This window comes from Anser brachyrhynchus (genome assembly GCF_964034855.1).
Source record: "Anser brachyrhynchus genome assembly, chromosome: 2".
Lineage (NCBI taxonomy): Eukaryota > Metazoa > Chordata > Aves > Anseriformes > Anatidae > Anser > Anser brachyrhynchus.
In genome coordinates this window covers 141,002,449-141,017,431 of record NC_137695.1, presented here as the reverse complement: position 1 = coordinate 141,017,431, position 14,983 = coordinate 141,002,449, and the positions used below count along the sequence as shown (strand labels likewise).

The window sequence follows — 14,983 nt, the reverse complement described above, 5'->3', positions numbered from 1 at the left end:
CAGTAGGTAGGTGGAGCTGCCAAAGGCCAAGGGGGCAATTCCTCTGATTTCTGTTTAAATAACCCTGTGTGTTGTGTGCTTAGGGCCACTTTCAGATAGCACACGGCTCTGCGAGAAGGGTGGGCAGTGAGGTCCTCTCCAGCAAGAGCAATTTTCTGAGCTGAGTCTTATCATCGCCTTCTAGGCTCCCATGCCAAAGCAGAGACTTCTCATCAAAGGGGGAAAAGTTGTGAATGATGACCAATCTGTGGAGGCTGATGTGTATGTGGAGGATGGAATTGTGCAGCAAGTGGGACCAAACCTAAACCTCGAGCCCCCCACTGGACTCACCGTGCTGGATGCGACTGACAAGCTGGTGATCCCTGGAGGCATCGATACTCATACGCACATGCAGTTCCCTTTTATGGGTAGCAAGTCAAAAGATGACTTCTATACAGGCACAAAGGTGGGTGTGTGCAACTATGTCAGTGCATATATGCATGTCTATGTGTGCATCTGGGCTTCCTTGGAGGTGTGTCTGCTGATTATGTATATTAACGCTAACAGAGAGAATAGAGTATCCATCAAGCACAGGCAATTGTTGCTGTCCCTTGGTTGCGCTGTTGTAATAAGCAGTCAGGGTACCCAGAGGTCCACCTTCCACCAGCATGTTATTTGGGTTCCTTCAGAGACCTTGCTATCTGCAGGTAGCAAGTGTAAAGAACAGTCATTTAACTTGGCTGTCACCATGCCAAATGCAACTTGCCTCCATATGAGCTTCATACTTTTCTGATCAAAGGTTAACCTAAAGCAACAGTTTAACTCCCCCGGTGTGTTGGGAGCACTTCTGTGGTAATCTGATCTTTCTCTGTTAGCTTGAGGGAATGTAAGTTTTTCATCTCTCATTCACTTCTCTACTTAGTGTTTCAGTGAACACTGAGTTCAAATATGCTTTCTAAAAGTAACTCATTTCTCCCAGTTAAGTTCTTTGGAGTTCTTTTTTTCAAATTTTTAGCTGATCTCATTATATTAGCTGCATTAGCAGTATATTACCTAATAGTATTAACAGTGCATCATCTCTATACAGTAAAGATACTCATACAGAGCTCCCTGAAATTTGTAAGCTATTTTTGTGAAGTGCTTTGCTGTACAGGCTGAAATCCTTTGCCCACAGAAGGGATCACATTGCCCTGTGAAATGGCTTTTCTGTTAGCCTGCATCCTCAGAGAGCCAGTTATAACCTTGCCCTCTCATGGCAGAACTGAGGTTTGCTAAGAATGAGAAAAAAATTGTCCCTTCTAACTAAATAGTTTTCACTGATTTTTTTTTTTTCTGTTGTGCAAAATACTTATTTGCCTACTTGAAATAAGTTAAATTGTTCTAGTTGAAATAAGTTAAATTCAACTCATTTTATTAAATGCTGTGATGTGGAAACCACAAAAGTCTCACAAGCCTTTCAACTTCGCAGTCCTGCTTAGACTGACCCTATTCTTCAACAGGAAATTTTATTTCTTTCCTGCCCCACCATGTTATGATGGTTTGAGATGGATTGTCTAAGTGGATTATTTGTATATTTTCATACTCTAACAAAGATTTTGATTTTTTTGTGTGTGTCACCCAGAGTACTGGAGGGAGAACTACAAATGACCTGTATGTTGTCCTTAAGTTGCTGTCATGTTTCTTTCAATAACAGTATTTACTCCAACTCAAGATAGATTTGCTGATGTTACTGCTGTTATTTGGAACAGAAATATTTTACACTGCATAGCTTTAAGGACTAGAATTATTCTTCTGAATGCACAGGGAAGTTATGGTAGCTCATTAAAATAGGGTGTAATTATTCAGCAAAACTTTGACAAAAATTATTTTGTCCATCACAGTAGATCTTTTCTACCATAGGTAAATGGCTTCTCTGCCAAACATATCATGTCTCTCCAAGTCAGACATAAAATGAGATAGAAAAATGAAAAATACACTACTGAATCTCTACCTCCAGAACCGATAGCTGGAAAAGGATTTTAAAATTGATCATTGCGTTTTTTTTCCCCACACTCAGTATCTTCCTTAGCTATCTGGTAGAAATGAGGGAACCTGTTATTATATGGGCCTCACAACACATTTTAGTTATTGAAATGGCTTCCACAAGCAGTTTTTGGTCTTCACACTGCTTTTTGTGATAAATGGATAGAAAGAAACCCCAAGTCCACAATGTCTGTTCTGCTTGTCTACAGACATCACAACTTAGGTTTCCTGGCTGAATACAATGCAGAATTAGATTTTTGGAATACTTACTTTACATGATTTACAGTACAGAAATATATACCTTTTTTTTTTCCTTATTTTTTTCATTTTGTGGAACAAGCCTTTATTTCTCTTTGAAGACCATTCTTTAAAGTGCCTCCATTGACATTAAAGAGAATCAAAGATTCAGACTAACTCAAATTTAGGTGCCTATGCTATGAAATCCCAAATTAGGAGAGATGAATTCCTTGCTAACTTGCAAAAAGAAAGTAATAATTTGAATTAGCATGTAGGGTTTTTTGAATAATTATTTGCATTGAAGGCATTTGGCACAGAAGCTCTAAAACACAGACTGCATACACAAAACAGTATGTCCTTAGTCACTTGGGTGACTAATGGAAGATTCTAGATCCAATCTAGTGATCAGATGTCACAAAGTTAGGTATTGGATTAGATTCTTGACCCAGGTCAAAGTGTGGAAAGTGTTCCGAGTTGTTTACCCAAGGTTGTTATCTAACAAATATCTTGGCAGGAGACTCATAGAGACAAAGTGGTGTTCCAACTATCACAGAAATGATCGCAGTGATAAGCTAAGATTTATCCATTCAGTTGAATAAATAAAGGCACAGAATACTTCTATTCACAAATGTTATAGGAAAAAAGAGACTTTGGTAGGAATTGTTGAACCTGTGACTTTTTTTTTTTTCCTTCAAGCTTACAAATTCGCTTTAAGTTTAAATCCCGTTTAACAATTAAGAAGCCAAGCTGTTTTATTAAAAATGAAAAAAAGAATGTCAGTTTGAAGATCTTTTCTTGGAGGCAGTGTATTGTTGAATTCATCACAGAATCATAAATGTTTATGTCATTCTCCAAACTTCTTTTTTTTTTTTTCCGAATATACTGACATATTTGCAATTTTGCTTCTGATTGCTAAGTCAAGACAATTATTTGAAATGTACAGAACACAATCATTTGTTACCAAAAAAAAAAAGTCTTCACTTGCATGAGGGCAAGCCAAATATTTTTTTCATAATTGAAAGAAATATTAGGACTTTATAAAGAAGGATTTATGAGCTTTAACGAGACAGAGTCAAACAAATATCTTTTAGAGAAAGAAGGAAGAAACTGGTTGATTTAGAAACAGAATAAAGTAGCTTGAATTTAAACTGTGTGTATTTTGATCTGAATAGATTGTACCTGTTTTGCAAAGGGATGTTGTTCAGAGCAATAAGACAATTTCTCTGACTAATTTTTAAGAGAGCAACAATTGCAATGAAGAAATTGCCTTACTGTATTCACTTCCTCTAGTCCAGGATCTGGTTTCTGACAGTGACTACCAAAGCTCCTTCAAAGGAATAAAAAGTTGTATTCAATTGTCTGTAAAGGACAGTGAAAGTTCCTCATTAAAAAGCAATTTTAATCCTCATAACTAATATGAAATAAGATTTTATGTACTTGCAGATATCTATTTGGAGGCTGTAAATATCTTGGCCTTTTTGGAAATTTGCTGTGCGGTTTTCCAAAATAGTACCCTGTCAGTAACAAAAATAATTTCAAAACACTTTTTAAATCCTTCTGGTGTTAGACAGGAGTTTGGGGATTCTCATACTGGATTTTTAAACTTCTTTTTTTTCCTTTGTGTATCTGTCCCTTAATGCTTTCCTGTTACACAGGCTTGTTTTTTTCAACTAAGTAGACTCTGAGTAAGCATATCTCAGGTTGTTTGTTGTCTTTTGGTGCTCTTTCTCTGTGATCCCATCTGCTTAAGAATACTCACTGATGCATGCTGCTGACTCATTTCCAAATCTTCGATAGGATTATAAGTGCAAAAACTTCCTTCTCAAAGGAACATCCTTCTCAAAGGAACCAAAATTAATGTCAACAATCATTTTGCAAGTTCAGACTTCACTCAAGAAAACTGCATTGACTTTTGGCTTTTCAGTGTATCAGTATGTAACTGTTAGACAGGGAATCAGAGAGGGTGGGAGGAACTATGCATTTTTCTTGCTGATTGCTAAATATTAACTTTTTTCTTTCAGGCTGCTGTAGCAGGAGGCACCACTATGATCATCGACTTTGCCATTCCTCAGAAAGGCTCCTCTCTTATTGAAGCTTTTGATTTGTGGAAAAGCTGGGCAGACCCAAAAGTCTGCTGTGATTATGCATTGCATGTGGCAGTTACATGGTGGAGCAACAAGGTAGACACAAACACTGATCTTCAGTTCCCTGAATTCATACCATGTCTGCCTTGAATAAGTCCTCAGGTGGTAAATGTAGTTGCCTACAGTGTTATAGTTAGTGCATTTTTCTATGTGCAAACTACATTTGGAATAGTCCACACTTTATAAAAAGTATGTGTATTTGAAAAGTCTGCAGATAACCTACATCCTTGGATAATATTGCATGAGGTTAAAGGAAAAGGAAGCAGGTTGTGCAAAGTCAAGACCAACCAGACCAAAAAGGACAAGAGTTTGTTTGTTTGTTTTTGTTTTTTACCTGAATATTCAATAATCTACATTCATGTTAAGTCTCAGGATTGGGGTAGGGATGATGTATTAATAAGGGTATATATGAAAAATATGGCAATTTTATTTGCAAAGGAAGAATTTTATTCCTCAGTGACTGCAGTAATAATTTCTTAAAGTAAAACAGAATCAGAGGCAAGAATTTCTTAAATGTGAGATTATCCAGAAAATCTTTTCGGAACTTAAGTATGGGAGAATCATCCTCGTTGTGTGAATGTTTGCTGATTGCCTGAAAGCTTTACTGAGGAAATGAACTTTTCATGTACTTGACCGATGTTATACAAGACCACTTAGAGAACTTGCATCGGTCATAAATATACTTAGTAAATTCCATTTTTAAGTATGAAGTATGAGTACTTCCTCTATTTTTTTATTTTTAAAATACGTAAACCAAAGCCTTCACTCTGCAAACTCTCCATCTTTGGTATTCTGTGCACTAAACAGACTGACTCCAGGTTCTAGCTTAAAGCAAAGACATGCAATAAATTCTCCAATGAAGTTTGAGGAATAAGCATTTGAAATAGCCTTAGTAGAGAAAAGTGGAATTACACTGAAAATACTAGTCAAACGAGGGAAGTGTAAATCAGCGAAATGCTCTGTTTTGTGTTAAGAAGTTTAACTTCTGCTTTTAAAGGCCAAGACTGAAAAAATAAAAAGTTCTGATGTTTTGTAGCCATAAAAGACCTGGATAAAGTAGCTGAGGAGTTTGGTATATCATACCCTTCTCATTTGCTATCAAATCCTCAGGATTTGAAGTCTTGGTTATAATCATACATTCTTTAGAATGCCTTCCTTTAGTATTAGTAATTTGTGATTAAGAAAATAAGTGAAAAAGAAATGCTTTTTGCTTCCACCTTTATGCCAGAGTAGGGTCTTATGTCCAGTATTTATTTTTTTTGATAATTTCCACTAAAGCTAATGCTCCCACCCCTCTCCCAGGTGAATCCCCATTTTTTTCTTTTTTTTTTTCTTTTTTTATTAATGTGTCACCTTTCTTGGGCAGATCCAAACATATTATTAGAGAAAAGATGAAATACGTTTTACTTTTTCAAAAGAAACACATGGAAACTGTAAGAGCATCATAGATGCACACCAGGTACTGTCACCATCATTTTGATGGGAAGGAAGAGCCAAAGTTAGTTAACAGATAGTTCTACCTAACTAACTGCCCAAGAAACCTTTGGGCTAAAATCTACATTGTTCATTCTTCCTTGGGATATACAATTGTGTTTCACAAACTCAAGCAGAAGCAGGGAATCTTATCAAGAAATGCACATAGGAAAGAAAGCAGGCTTGCATATAGAGTTTTGGAGCTGTTTAATTTAGGGACAAAATATTTCAAAAGGCTGTGTGTGTGCCATTTAGCATTAGAACACAGCTCTAGAAGATAAGAACTTTTCTGTCACTGTCATTTGTCAGGAGACTGTTAGGATTCAATTTTGAAAACCAAGTTTTTACATATCTCTATGCTCTGTGTTATAGGTTGGATAATAGTTGTTGATATTGGACAGAGTGTTTTCAATATCAGGAGGTTTTCATTGGAATAAAATTATACTTCACTGTCTTTTTAAAAAAGTATTCCCTTCCAATCACTTTGTACCTCCAATATCTGCACTATAGTTGGGCTGGTTTGTATACTTTGAGAAGCAATTTGATGCAAGAGGAATAGTATAAATCAGCCTTTAAATGTGCGACTTGGACTGTTAGGACTGAATATATGTTTGATGGGTGTGTAAAGGAGAGGTGCCTGGAGACTGGAGGATAGCCAATGTCATCTTCAAGAAGGGCAAGAAGGAGGATCCAGGAAACTACAGGCCAGTCATTCTCACCTCTGTCCCTGGAAAGATAATGGAACAGCTTGTTCTGGATGCCATCTCCAAGCAATTGGAAGAGAAGAAGGTTATGAGGAGTAGTCAGCGTGGATTCACCAAGGAGAAATCATGCTTGACCAACCTCGTTGACTTCTGTGATGGCATCACCAGCTGGGTAGATGGGGGGAGAGCAGTGGATGTCATCTACCTTGACTTTAGCACGGCTTTTGATACTGTCTCCCACGACATCCTTCTAAGCAAGCTGAGAAAGTGTGGGATAGATGAGTGGTCATTAAGGTGGGTTAAGAACTGGCTTACTGGCTGAGCTCAGAGGGTGGTGATCAGCGGTGCAGAGTCCACCTGGAGACCTGTGACTAGCTGTGTTCCCCAGAGGTCAGTGCTGGGTCCAGTCTTGTTCAACATCTTTATCGATGACCTTGAAGAGGGAATAGTGCCCACCCACAGCAAGTACGCCGATGATAAAAAGCTGGGAGGAGTGGCCAACATGCCAGAAGGCTGCGCTGCCATTCAGTGAGACCTGGACAGGCTGGAGAGCTGGGCAGGAAGAAACCAAATGAGGTTTAACAAGAGCAAGTGTAGAGTCCTGCACCTGGGAAGGAACAACCGTATGTATCAGTACAGGCTGGGGGATGACGTGCTGGAGAGGAGCTCTGCGGGGAAGGACCTGGGGGTCCTGGTGGACATCAGGTTGACCATGAGCCAGCAGTGTGCCCTGGTGGCCAAGAGGGCCAATGGGATCCTGGCGTGCATTAAAAGGAGAGTGGCCAGCAGGTCAAGGGAGGTGATCCTCCCCCTCTAGTCTGCCCTGGTCAGGCCTCACCTGGAGTACTGTGTCCAGTTCTGGGCTCCCCGGTACAAAAAAGACAGGGATCTCCTGGAAAGAGTCCAGCGGAGGGCCACAAAGATGATATGGGGCCTGGAGCATCTTCCCTATGAGGAAAGGCTGAGAGACGTGGGTCTGTTCAACTTTGAGAAAAGAAGACTGAGAGGGGATCTTATCAATGTTTATAAATACCTAAAGTGTGGGAGACAAAGGGATATGGTCAACTCTCTTTTCAGTGGTTTGTGGGGACAGGACAAGGGGCAATGGCCACAAAATTGGTCACAGGAAGTTCCACACCAACATGCAAAAGAACTTCTTCACAGTAAGGGTGACAGAGCACTGGAACAGGACGCTCAGGGAGGTTGTGGAGTCTCCCTCTCTGGAGATATTCAAGGCCTGTCTGGACGCCTACCTGGGCAACCTGCTCTAGGGAACCTGCTTTGGCAGGGGGTTGGACCCAATGATCTCTGGAGGTCCCTTCCAAACCCTACAATTCCGTGATTCTGTGATTCTATAACGGCTTGTTGTTGCTTCATACTTTATATTTCTTTGTAGAAAGTTAACAGGTAAAATTTTATATTGCTGTTTTGTGAGAATTGCTGACTGTCTTTCAGGTGAAGGAAGAAATGAAAAGTCTTGCTGAGAACAAAGGTGTCAACTCCTTCAAGATGTTTATGGCCTATAAAGATGTATACATGCTCAATGATGAGGAATTATATGCAGCCTTTTCCTACTGTAGGGAACTTGGAGCAGTTGCTCAAGTCCATGCAGAGAATGGCGACCTAATTGCACAGGTAAGCATTTGTCATTTTATCCATCAAATTCAGGAATATAACTAGTGCTGTTATCTAAGCACTTCAATAGATCATCGTAACATAGGGAAAGGCTTTTTCCCCTATTTAACTTCCAGGGAACTAAAGACAAACATCTTGGCCAAAATCTCAAATGATGCTTGTGGTGGGCCAAGAAATTGTAAGCTGGAGTACTGGGTTCGGAACAGACAGGAAGCAAATGGGCCTGTTCTAATGAGTTATACTTGCAGAATAACATACATACTTGCAATATAATATATATATTTGGCTGATGAAGAAAGCATCAATCAGAGACTGACCATGGGCCAGGTTGAAGGGGGAACACTTGGACAAGCATTTACATGTCAGGTGTATGATACCTGGTTTTATACCTGGTCTCTCCAAACATAGTCAGGACCAAATCCAGAAGTACAGAGGAAGTTTCTCTGGGCACAAAAGTTCAAGGCCCCTTTGTGCACGGACAGCCTCACTTCATACTTGATGCTAATATCTCAGTGATAAGTAGAGGCACTTGGAGTACACGTACAGTCTGATATCTTTGAGTTTCTTCTACTATTCTAGTCAAAAGTGCTTTGACTCTGACCATGTCCCATAACAGAAATGAATTTATTGCAAAGTAATCCCAAATCAGCCAAGCATAAACTCCTGTAATAATACAGGGACAAAATCTTATGCCTCTTTAAACCTCAGAGCCTCATTCAAGAGGCTCTTGATGTGTATCTTTGTGCTTAGTAAGGATCTTTCAATTTTTTTCTAAAGAGGGGTTAGTATTGTCATCTCAGTTACTGGCTATGATCATTTTTGATACACAAATTGATACAGAATTAGGATTTTCAAAAGCAGTGATTTACCTTTGAAAGCTAGTGGAGCATGTTCTCTCAAGTCTTAGTCATTCTGAAATCTGTGTTTTTTGAAGGATACAGTGGATTTCAGGTAACACAACAATAACTCCTCTGAAATTGAAAATATCCTAACTGACTTGTTCTTTCTCAAACTAACTATAGTGTCTGGTCTAGGATCCATTTGGCTGGTTACACGTTCATGACACCATGGTTGCACTTTAACTGACTCTTAAATATTTTTTATGTCCAGAATTCTAAGAAGTTACTGTCAATGGGAATAACTGGTCCTGAAGGGCATATTCTCTCACGTCCAGAGGAAGTCGAAGCTGAAGCTACGCAGAGAGCGATTACCATAGCAAACGCTGTAAACTGTCCCCTTTTTGTTGTCCATGTAATGAGTAAATCTGCAGCAAGAGTGCTAGCCAATGCACGAAGAGAAGGTAAAAGTCCTAATTCATTTGTGTTTTGACCATGGCATTAGAGGAAGGGGCATTAATGTCCTACTTAGCATGGGTGCCTTAACCCTCAAAATATTGGTGTACTTGGAACGGGATGTTTAAACTGTGTACGTTTTGAGGCCCAAGGGGAGCTAAGCAGTATGGCAGAACGGCAAATGGTATTGAGCCTTCCTTCTCCCCAGAACAACCTTTTTGTCCTTCATGCTATATCTCCACAGTTGAAGTGATGGACAGGACAGCATTGCATTAAAAATTATATGACCAGTCCAAGACAATATATGCATTGCTATTCCTCTCCCTTGAGTTATAGTCTTCAAGCCTTTACCAGCCATTTAGGTGAGAAGTTCTGCAACACCAACCACTCCATGTTTTTACAGACAGTGTCATTATATGACCAGGACTCCTATTCACTAGGCATTTAGAAATCATGGTGATGTTGACAGTGTCCAAAAGTATTAATTCCCTCCAGGGAAGGGTTTCTCCAGTCATACGCTTCAGGGTTCATAAATAGTTCTGCCAGCCAGGGGAGCCTGACCCTCTTGGCCAGCTGTTGGACAGGCTAAAAGCAGTCTGTAGGCTGTAGGGATTCAGGTTTTTCTACGTGCTCATCTATCTGTAAGTTAACCCAGAGCTGCCTGTGGAACAACAGCAGTATGAGGGGACATTATGCGAGCGGAATGAGAAGGACAGAGGCTGTGATTTAGGGGGCTGGAGTCCTTATGGGTTATCTGTCCCTGTTATCTTTTCATCTGACCTTATATGAAATGCATACAGATCTCGGTTTCCTCATTTCTGGACTTTAGATAGTACTTTTGCTAGCAGCATAGATTATTAATACTAAAATGCAGAGTCTGATATCTTGGACAAAAGTGCAATCAACACCAGTCTGACATTATTGTGCTAAAATAGATGGATACGTTTATGTGGAATATGTATTGATCATGACATTTATACTAAGATTTTTCTGTAATTCAAGTTTATAAAATAATCACCAGCATATTGTTTAGAAGCACATTTTTTGGTACTGTGCTATGTTAGATTTCTCCACTAGATGACAGTGCTGCTGGTAATGTGGATTGTATCCATACATTTACTGTTCGTTGTACACCCATAGGTGTGGTGACGTTAACTACAAGAAGATGTAACAACACTTAAAATACTCAGATTAAAGACAAAACACTGGCTGTGAACATAAAATACCTAAGACAGGAGGTGGTGGTTTATAACACAGTAATCAAGTAAAAAATTCTATGCTGATAGTAAATACTCTAAAATATTGTTAGGCATAGGAATAGTCTGCAGTGCCAGTATGATAAATGACTTTATATCAGTATGCTTCTTCGGTGTTTAAAAAGAAATTGAAACGACTTATGCTTATTGTTTTGCAAATTGCATTTAATAGCTTCCTGGGTTCATACAGTCAAAATTGTCAAATGCTTGCATTTATGCATCACAACATATAACATCTTACCATAATTAATTTCTATTCTCATGGGAGTATATATCTTAGGAAATAGAAGTCTACGATTGATTAAGAAATTTGAAGAGAGAGCTAATGTACAATAACGATAGGTAAAAACAGTTATAGGTTTTAGTGAGACTGAGCTGTTTGTTGTCCCCTGTTGTTGTAAATTTCAGAAAAAGTTATTTTCCATTATTCAGTTAAAAGTGGTATTTCGAAAAAAAAAAAAAAAAAAGTAAATTCTCGAGGTGCTGTATAAATGATATAAATAAAACTGGCAAAGTATTGTCAGCAGATGGAGAGAGGTGATCCTTCCCTTCTACTCAGCACAGATGAGGGCACACCTGGAGTACTGTGTCGAGTTCTGGGCCCCTCACTATAAGAGAGAAACAGACATACAGGAAAGAGTCCAGTGGAGGGCTACCAAGATAATCAAAGAACCAGAGCACCTCTCCTAAGAGGAGAGGCTGAGAGAGCTGGGGCTGTTCAGCCTGGAGAAGAGAATGCTCAGGGGGATTTTATCAATGACTATAAATATCCAAAGGGAGGGTGCAAAGGAGACAGGTCCAGGCTACTTTCAGTGGTGCCCAGTGCCAGGACAAGAGGCAGTGGGCACAAACAGAAACATAGGAGGCTTGTTCTGAACACCAGAAGCACTTCTTTACTGTGCAGGTGACAGAGCACTAGCAGAGGTTGCCCAGAGAGGCTGTAGAGACTCCCTCCTGGAAGATCTTCAAAAGCTGTCTGGACATGGTCCTGGGCACCCTGCTCCGGATGTCTCTGCTTGAGCAGGGGTGGGAACAGATGGCCTCCAGAGGTCCCGGCCAGCCTCAGACATCCTGGGGTTCTGTATAATAAATAAATAAATAAATAAAATAAAGCTGGGGTAAAGAAAATGGGGCGGGAGGGGGGGGGGAGGGGGGAAAATGTCATTTGAAGTGATGGCATTTGTCTTCCCAAGAAACCACTACTCATGATGAGCCCTGCTTTATTGGGAGTGGACCTTAAAGTGGCCTTTCAATTCTTAAAGGGAGCCTACAGGAAAGATGAGCAACAGTATTAAACTAAAAGAGTGTAGATTTAGATTAGATATTATGAAGAAATTCTTATGAGAGTGGCAGTTGAGCAGATTGTCCAGAGAAGCTGTGGATGCCCCATCCCTGGAGATGCTCAAGGCCAGGCTAGATGGGGATTTGGGCAACCTGGTCTGGTGGGAGGTGTCCCTGCCCATGGCAGGGGGCTTGGAACAGGGGGGTTGGGCTTTAAGGTCCCTTCCAACCCAAACCAGTCTATGAACCTATGATTATTAGAGTTAGAGTCTGAAGGTCTGTTCCAGTTTTCTGAAGACGGAAAGCATAATTCTGTTACTTCAGTCGGCTCCGTCTCAGACCTTAAAGGCTAAAAACCAGTCATACAGACTGTACAGGAATACTAGTTCTTATACAGGATTAAGGAAACTTCAGGGGAATCCCTTGAGTTGCCTCCTTTCTCTCTCCTTCCCTCCATGCCAAAGTCCACTATGTCTGCTCTGCTGTCCAGCTGCACCAGTCAACAAGGGAAATCTCCAGACTGCAGCAGCATGTTTTTCAGGTAGATCAGCAACAGCTACAGTGCTGCTGAATTCAGGAGAAAGTCCAAGATTTCCACATGTTGTGACTGTGTTGGAGAGGTAGAGGTTAACTCAAGCCCCCATCCTGTTCTTTTTTTGGGCCCTATGAGCCTATTTGCCAAAAGCAATTGTTCACCAGCTCTCCATTTGAGAGGGTCAAATGCAGCACCTCTCTGTGAGAACTGTGCTCGCTTGTTTCTGTCAGCTGTTTCTTCATCCCTCTGCAGAATGTGATCTTGAATTTTGCTAAAACAGGCAGAGGAACTGTTTGCTTCTGCAGAAGGGCTGACCAATATCTCTGTGTGCATGCCAGTCTTATTCTCTTGTGTGGGATGACTGTCTTATTTTCTTGTGTGGGAAGACAAAGAGGATCCTCTTTCTGTTATTTACTGTAAAGTCTTCCCTACAATGAGAAGGCAAGGCTGTAGCGAGCCGGTGCTGGGCAGTGCAGTTCCCTCTCCTCGTTAGGGCTGCCTGATGCGAATTTACCAGGGAGAACTAATGTGGCCCTGTCACCATTCCCTCTGCTAGTAATGCCGACAGGGCAGCAAGGTTAGTAAAATGTGATGTAGATATATGACTTATACTGCTTTCTACTTATATATGCTTTCATTCTAGATATGCTAAAGGCTAGGGATCATTCACGTCCATTTGCGCATTTAACTACACTGATACAGTTAAGGAAATAGGACTGTCTAGTGCAGACCAGAACAGGAGAGCAGAATCTTACTAAAAAGTGATTTTTTGTAAAAGGTTTCTCCCTTTAAATATATATATATATATATATATACAAAAATATATATGTAGTCAGTTTTAAAAGTCCATACTTCACAATACCAGTCACAGTTTAGGCCTGGGGGGTGTACAGACTCTCAAGCTGATTCTGAGCGCAGGAATGCAACTGAAAATCCAGACCTTTTAGCTGGCTCATGCAGAACAGCTCAGGTCCAGACTGTAGAAAGTCTAACTGATGCAATGATGTGCCTGAGCCAATAAAGCCTGCCTTGCAGTCCCACTTCTTTCAGATCTTAGCTGGTTACTGAGTATCTTTGCCCCGTATGACTTTATCCTATGTCCTTCTGAAAATTTCACTAGAATAAACACACAGGGACCAGTTTTTCAAGCCTGTAAATTTTATTTATTTTTTCTCAAGATTATAACTCTTTCTGAGTTCTGGTAAAATAAATTACAGTTTTGTGTTCTTCTTTGTTATAAAACAATTTATATGAATATAGCTCTTGCCAGTCAGTTTCATGTGTAATGAAGAAGTCACCAAATCTGCAGTTATTTCCCAGAAGCTCAGAGATGTCAGAAAGACCAAACAGAAGAACACCCTTATTATTGCGCCCTTCAGTCTGACTAGTCATGGCCCAGATGAAATGTAAGAAATTGCACAGTCAGCAGAATGTCCAGATATAGTCCATTGAAGCTGCAGTGTTCATACTCGAAGTCACTTGCGGAAATGGCTTGTACTCTTTCCCACTCATGGGAACAAGGGGGGCTGTTCAGGTCAAATTCTGACTGCAGAAATACCGTCATCACCTGCAGAACCTGAGCTAGGATCAATTCAGCATATACAGCTGTGAGTTTGAAGACTATCTTTTATTTTGTATGTCATGAAACTGATGTAAGAAATTATTTATGGAAACTAAACATTTATTCTCTTCCTACCATTATAACTTTTGACATTTATAGCTACGCCCTAATGATATATAGTTCAGGTTTGCTTTGTATGGAAGTTTCTTTAGCTTGTTCGGATGCATTTAGGAAAGACTGCACACACAGACATACCCTCCTTTCTACTGACGTTGCTCATTAAAATCTGTCAAAAGCCTAACAGGAAAATAGAGGAGATACTGTGTATGTATGCAGAACTTTTTCTGTATCTATCTAGGCTTATGGCAGCCTTTCCTCAAACACTGTATTTGGAGTTGCCCAAGGAAGGCCAAGGTCCCCCTTCTGCTGCAGCTCTGGATTAGGAAAATACTAATCTGACTCAAACCTCCTTATTCACTAAGTGTCTGTATCACTTAAAGGGATAGCCTTGTATTCTAGTATTCGGTGTTTTAGGTTTTGAAAATAAAATGAAAAGAAAAAAAGAGAGAAAAAAAAAAAAAAAGAGGCGAATAACTGCTTAAGTCATGATTTTGAGTCCAAAAAAATGATTGTGGTCTCCTTCTCAGTCCAAGTGTAAATCTGTAATTTATGTGGATAAGTGGTGCTAGAAGTTTAGAATGCTCCAAGCCAAGGCATTAGGACAGGTACATCAGTTCAGCATGTCAGAGCATACTGAGAGTGTTAGAGCAAATTAATAATGCTAATAGGGATTCTCTAGGTTGTGATAGAAGTTGTACTATGTAGTACTTGGAGTAAATGCAATGTACGGTAATGTCAGAGCAG

The 14,983-nt window shown here is 39.9% G+C and overlaps 1 protein-coding gene across 2 annotated transcripts in view; it reads left to right on the top strand.

Annotated features, from left to right (window-relative positions):
* Window positions 1–56: 56 nt before the first annotated feature.
* The window catches only part of DPYS (dihydropyrimidinase), a 33,603-nt gene continuing 18,676 nt past the window's right edge, over window positions 57–14,983 (top strand). For both annotated transcript variants that reach the window (XM_080580690.1, XM_080580689.1), the window contains exons 1-4: window positions 57–445; window positions 4,260–4,418; window positions 8,015–8,194; window positions 9,305–9,494. In XM_080580690.1, the coding sequence (XP_080436816.1) occupies window positions 191–445; window positions 4,260–4,418; window positions 8,015–8,194; window positions 9,305–9,494 (784 nt within the window). In that variant the 5' untranslated portion in view covers window positions 57–190. The remainder of the gene's footprint in view (window positions 446–4,259; window positions 4,419–8,014; window positions 8,195–9,304; window positions 9,495–14,983) is intronic.